This window comes from Mus pahari, chromosome 10 (assembly GCF_900095145.1).
Source record: "Mus pahari chromosome 10, PAHARI_EIJ_v1.1, whole genome shotgun sequence".
Taxonomy (NCBI): domain Eukaryota; kingdom Metazoa; phylum Chordata; class Mammalia; order Rodentia; family Muridae; genus Mus; species Mus pahari.
The window spans coordinates 61913459-61919911 of record NC_034599.1 but is presented as its reverse complement, the minus strand read 5'-3'; the positions used below and the strand labels follow the sequence as shown (position 1 = coordinate 61919911).

At 42.9% G+C, this 6453-nt stretch overlaps 1 protein-coding gene across 1 annotated transcript; it reads right to left on the bottom strand.

The window, feature by feature from the left end:
* Positions 1–2060: 2060 nt before the first annotated feature.
* On the bottom strand, positions 2061–5552 carry Rps27l (ribosomal protein S27 like). The gene is made up of 4 exons (XM_021207007.2): positions 5458–5552; positions 4683–4791; positions 3960–4070; positions 2061–2253 (listed from the first exon to the last, which is right to left on the bottom strand). The coding sequence occupies exons 1-4, from the start codon at positions 5461–5463 to the stop codon at positions 2225–2227; spliced, it is 255 nt and encodes an 84-aa protein (XP_021062666.1). The 5' UTR covers positions 5464–5552; the 3' UTR covers positions 2061–2224.
* Between the last annotated feature and the right edge of the window lie 901 nt (positions 5553–6453).

Sequence of the window (6453 nt, the reverse complement as noted above, 5' to 3'; positions counted from 1 at the left end):
CCCCCGAGACAGGGTTTCTCTGTGTAGCCCTGGTTGTCCTGGAACTCACTCTGTAGACCAGGCTGGCCTCGAACTCAGAAATTTGCCTGACTCTGCCTCCCAAGTGCTGGGATTAAAGGCGTGCGCCACCACGCCCAGCTTTATCCTGTCTTCTTACACTATAAACATATATATTCTCAGTGTGTATATCTATATATGTATATGTCTATCTATCTATCTATCTATCTATCTATCTATCTATCTATCTATCTATCTATCTATCTAAAATGTGTGTGTGTGATTTGCCAGTCCCCAAAATATCATACTTTGTGGGATACAAAAATAAGTAAGTCACATGAAAATATAAAATGGGCCTGGGCTGGGTGGTGGTGGCATATGTTTTTAATCCCAGCACTGAGAAGCAGAGAGAGGCAGATCTCTTGAGTTGAAGGCCTGCCTGGTCTAGAGTGAGTTCTAGGATAGCCAGGGCTGCACAGAGAAACCTTGTCTTGAAAACAAATAGCCTGGAAATACAGCTCAGTGATAGAGCTAACATGCCTAAAATGTGCAAGGGCCTGGTCTAATACAGCTACAAAAATAATCATAGTTTCATTAGAAAATTTGACTGTGCCGGGCGTGGTATATAATCCCAGCACTCAGGAGGCAGAGGCAGGTGGATTTCTGAGTTCGAGGCCAGCCTGGTCTCCAGAGTGAGTTCCAGGACAGCCAGGGCGATACAGAGAAACAATCTTGAGGAAAAAAAAAAAAAAAAAAGAAAGAAAATTTGACTGTGAAGCATGGTGGCACTAGGAAGGCAGAGGCAGGTGGATCTCTGTTGAGTTTTAGACCAGCCTGGTCTATAAAGTGAGTTCTAAGATAGAAACGATGTTACAGAGAAATCCTGTCTAAAAACAAAACCCACAAAATTTGACTACAAGCCAAGAACAGTGTATTACTCAAAATACAAACTGAAAACCAAAGGTGACACTATAAAACCACTCTCCTATATTCTCATTATATTCACAAAACCAGACAGGACTGGAGTCTTCTGAGCTCTGGGTCTGCACAGCAGTGGCAGCTCACTTCTGTTGCTAGACTAATCAGGACCAGACATACACCGCTAAGAAGTATCTGAAAGTAGACTTGGCCTTCAAACCAAATCTTCAGGGTTCTTTTTTTTTTTTTTTTGGTTTTTGGTTTTTTTGAGACAGGGTTTCTCTGTATAGCTTTGGCTGTCCTGGAACTCACTCTGTAGACCAGGCTGGCCTCAAACTCAGAAATCTGCCTGCCTCTGCCTCCCAAGTGCTGGGATTAAAGGTGTGCCATCATCGCCCGGCTCTTCAGGGCTTTTTTTTTTCCCTTTCTGGAAGTACTGGGGTTTGAACTAGGGCCTCCTGTGTACTGGGCAAGTGCTCTCCACTAAGAAACAGCCCTGGCCCTAATTCTTTTCTTTCTAATAAGGTTTTGGTACACAAGAAAACAGGTTTGAATATAGAAAATGAGCCAGATGTAAGATGTAAATTCAGAGCATTTGCCATTGTGAAACAAGTCAAAGAACATTTAAGAATGGATCAGAACAGGAACATCACGGGTTGAGAGAACTCTGCCTGCGCATGTGAAAACTGAGCTGTAATATCCTAAAGTACATTTAAGTACACTCAATGCAATCAGAATGATCTCAAAGTCAAATACTTAGGATGTGTGCACTCTTGAAATGGGGCTCGAACTAGTCAAAATACACTTTTAAATGTTTTAACTTAGATCACATTCACAGTACAACTAAATGTATATCCCACGTGTGCTTTAAAAAAGAAAAAAAAGGAGGGGGGGCTGGAGAGATGGCTCAGTGGTTAAGAGCACCACTGACTGCTCTTCCAGAGGTCCTGAGTTCAATTCCCCAGCAACCACATGGAGGTTAACAACCATCTGTAATAGGATCTGATGCCCTTTTCGTGTGTGTCTAAAGACAGCTTCAGTGTACTCACATACATAAAATAAATAATTCTGAGAGAGAGAGAGAGCGAGAGAGAGTGAGAGAGAGAGAGAGAGAGAGAGAGAGAGAGAGAGAGAAGCAGAGGGACGAACTTGTCCATAATTAAAACTTTATTGAAAAACTGACACCAAAATAGGAGATCATTGTTGTAGACTTTATAAAATCAAACAGTAATTACATTGTCTTGGTAAAGTAACTGAAGTTGATAAGGCTTTCTGTGAAAAACACAAATTCAGGAACTTGTATAGCTCATTAGTGTTGCTTTCTTCTAAATGAACAGCCTGCAAAGGAATCAGAAGAGTGTATTAAACATCTTACTCTATCTTTGGTGTGATTTTAGTGGCAAAAAGTACTTTTTAAATAGAAAAAAAGTTTTACATGTAGGAATGTTAGATTTTAAATAGAAAACGAGTTTCAAAATATTATTATGACTAATATAAATTTGCTATAATAACTGTTGTATGGGTTTATCCTGACATAAACACAATGATTACTTGTTTTCAAATTATACCATGGAATTTATGTAAGACCACAAACCAAATTCAAACTGTTTTGAAGATTCTTATTCCCCAATTCCTCAGTCCCTTTCTTCTTCAGTCTCCCAAAAAAGTAACTTTGACTAGAGTTCTCAGATGTTAGAACTCTGCTATGGAGACTTTATTTGCTAGCATGTACATACAAGCTTCTAATGGCATGGCATGGAAATAAGTTCTCTGTGTAGCCCTGGCTGTCCTGAAATTCACTATATAGACCAGGCTGGCTTTGAATTCAGATCTACCTGCCTCTCTCTACCTTGAACAACAGGATTAAAGGCCTGTGTCACCACACCCTCAACTTTTTTTTTTTTTTCCCGAGACAGGGTTTCTCTGTGTAGCCCTAGCTGTCCTGGAACTCACTCTGTAGACCAGGCTGGCCTCGAACTCAGAAATCTGCCTGCCTCTGCCTCCCGAGTGCTGGGATTAAAGGCATGCACCACCAACGCTCAGCCACACCCTCAACTCTTACACGTCTTATGTGACTTTGGACTCTGATCTTACCTAGACATACCAAATTGATCTTGGATTTACTGCTAATTCACTTGTAACTCTTCCAGTGAAAACATGGAATTCACAGTTCTCTAAAAGATTAGCAAATTCCCAGTACTATGGAGTTATAAATATGAATTTATTATAAAAAACTATATACACAATTATTTTTTGTATTAAATGAAATCAGAATGCTAATTATATTTTTAAATTAAGAATGTTAATTTGATTTTTAAATTAAGCGTTAAATATTTTTATAGTTATCCATAAAATAAAATATAGGGCATTTTAATTGATATAACTGAGGTATTTGATCCTTAACTGGCAACGATTTAAAAAACCTTTTATGCACCAAATACATATGAAACAAAATATTTAAAAAAAAAATCTCATGGTTAAAAAAAACCTGTGTTGTTGTGTAGGCAGTTATAATTGCTTTCATTCTGACTTATTTTTACTTTATTATAAGTTAAGCATGCAGGTGAATAAATCTGTAAGATTTTAAGTATTCTAAAGTTAGAAAAATAATGACAGTATCATAAGTATAAAGTTAGCCACTTGAACTGAGGATTCTTTTTAATCATATTTTTAAAAATTTTATTGTTTTTAAATTTATTTTTATTTCATGTGTATGCCATGTATGTCTATGTGAGGGTGCCGAATCCCTGGAACAAGAATTAAAGACAGTTGTGAGCTGTGGGTACAGGGAATTGAACTCAAGTCCTTTCAAAGAGAAGCCAGTACTCTTAACTTTGGAGCCATCTCCCTAGCCCCGAACTGGGGACTCTTTAAAAACGTTTAAAATCCCATTACCAGGTTTAAAAATGCCATGCCAGCCGGGCACTTGGGAGGCAGAGGCAGGTGGATTTCTGAGTTTGAGGCCAGCCAGGGCTACACAGAGAAACCCTGTCTGGAAAAACAAAACAAAACAAAACAAAACAAAACAAACAAAAAAGCCATACCTTCTGTGAGCCTGGCTTTTCCTCCTGTGGGCTGGCACAGCACAGTAGAACAACCCACACAAAGAACCACTGTCTGGGCATGGCTGAAAACTGTAGTAATCTTGTAGCAACCTGGAAAGGGAAGGCGAACCATACATTAAAAACGTGAAAAGCAGATGAAAACACATTCTTGATAACATGTAAAGTATATGTCATTTATATATTAAGTGATGTTTTAACAGAACTTAATTTTAACAGAATTTCCTGTAAATTCTGTAAACAATTATTCTAGAAGCCACTTAAGTTTTTTTTAAGGTGAAACATTAAAATTTAGTATTCCAGAACCATAAACATTTCAGCATGCAACACACATGTCATCTGTTTCAAGTTATATCTTCAGAGTCTAGTGTTAAATTCTGTTTCCATTTCCACATTTTAAGTACTAAACAGCCACATATGGTTAATAGCAAACACATCAGACAGCAGTTTGAGAATGAAAAATCAACATACTTTTATTGCATTGTGAAAAAGAAAATTCACCATCTTAATGATCAGTGTAAAGACTTAAGTCAACGTATCTTTACCTGGCTTCCATATGTTTCTACAAAGGTTTGAATATGTTTCTTTAAAATGACCCTTGTGACAATTCTGTGATGTCATTTCTAGTCAACAGTGGATCCTGACTTATTCAAGTGTGGATCTTTTCTGAAACGTCCTTTAGGACAGGAAAATATGAAATTTTACCTGGACATTTCACATCCATGAAGTAAGAATTTGGGCTCTGAACCAGCCGTTTCTTCTTATGTTTTTTCTTCTCCTCTTCCAAAGAAGGGTGTAATAGATCTCTAGCCAGCTGAGGAAGAAGCATATTGTTACTGCTGGAGTCACAGTACACGGGTGGCAGACACGAGGAACGCAAAGCAGGAGCAACAGGCACACTCCGCAGAGGGGGAACTTAAGACGTTAACTTTTCAAAATAGGACCACTTTCACCAGTCCGTTGCCAGTGCTTGTGCCGGAGCTCGGGCAACATATGGGAAAGAGAACCCCCTTTGTCGTTCGGCTGGGTAGCCATCAAAGCTAAGAACCGAACCAGCGTCTGGCTCGGGCCTCCCCGAACCTGCAGCGCAGCAGATCAGAACAAGGCCGGGATGACCTCAGCCCCGGGGCGCCACATCCAATGGCCGGCACAGGGCTGCGACATGCTCGCCCGGGGTGGAATGAACGTGTCAGCAGCTGCGAGGACCGTTAGTGACCCTGAAGACCCTGGTGGGCTGGGAGCTGTCCCCCACCCCCGCGGGCTGGCCACTCACGCGAGCCCGGGCAGGGCCCGCCACGCCGCGCCACTCCGCGTCGCGTCGCCCGGGCAAGTCTCAACAAGCCCGCCACGCCACGCCCCGGCCCGCGCCGCGAGCGGCGGTTAGGAGCAAGAGACGCCGCGGGCTTAGCCTCCTGCCGAGGCGCCAGACTAACAGAAAGCCTACAGGAAAGCAAGCCCGGGCCCAAAGTCAAAAACTCACGGGCATGGTGACGGCTCCGCAAGCGCGGCCGCTCCAGGTCGCCTAGACGAGCTGCTCGCTTACGAGCGCCCTGCAGCAACTTCCGGGATAGAGGCGGCGGGGCGGAGTGGAGGGAAATGGGGGCGGGGACGACCGCTCTAGGCTCCCGTCTCGGTGGTACGGCTCCCGCCTTGACCGCCGAGCCAAGTCCACGGAGGGACATTTAAATGGCTTCTGCGTTAAACTCCTCCGACTCCGCCCTGGACCCAGGCCGGACTTGGGAGGCCTGGGCATTAGGCATTAGAGGGAAACCAGACCCGAGGCTGCAACCAGCCTGGCCTCCCCTGTTCATTATGCGGGGCAGGGGACAGGGGGACACACGGAACAATAATCTTTGTTCTTCGCTGTATTACGAACACGATAGGCGGGCCTGGGAGGGTGCTGGCTCAGCGCTGAAGAGTGTGTGTTGGTTAAGAATGTGTACTGCTCCTGCAGACGACCTGGGTTTGATTTTCAGAACCGAGCCAGGAGGTTCGGAACTGCCTCAAACTCAACTCCAGGGAGATCTGCAGGTCTTTTCTGATCTCTATGGCACTGCACGGCCCATGTATGCGCGCGCGCGCGCACACACACACACACACACACAGAGATACACTCATAATTAAATTTAAAAATCTGATATTGGGGTTGGAGGTGTAGCTCAGCTAGTAGCGTGCTTGCCTTGCCTTCATGAAGCCTTAGGTTAAATCCCTAACACCACTAAATAAATAATTTTTAACTAGAAAGATCCCACTGAAGGATTGGGAAACAGACTCCTAGTCTTGTGCCTGTGTCTTCTAAGGAGTAAGACTTGAAGTTCTGCACAGGATAGGCGTTTTTATGAATTAGCATTATTAAGCAATATTAATATATATGATTTGAGCGGATAAACCAAACAGCAGACCACGCCAAGGTGATTCCACGTGAGAGGTTTATTAAGCAGGGATGGGGAGCGGTAAAGTGGGTAGAAGAGTAGAG

What these genes read in the sequence shown, in the direction of transcription:
- Rps27l (XM_021207007.2), bottom strand. An exon ending in CATGGATGTGAAATGTCCAG is followed by an intron (nt 4,071 to 4,682) that starts GTAAAATTTCAT and finishes TTCCCTTTCCAG; the next exon opens with GTTGCTACAAGATTACTACA. An exon ending in AAAAGCCAGGCTCACAGAAG is followed by an intron (nt 2,254 to 3,959) that starts GTATGGCTTTTT and finishes ATTCCTTTGCAG; the next exon opens with GCTGTTCATTTAGAAGAAAG.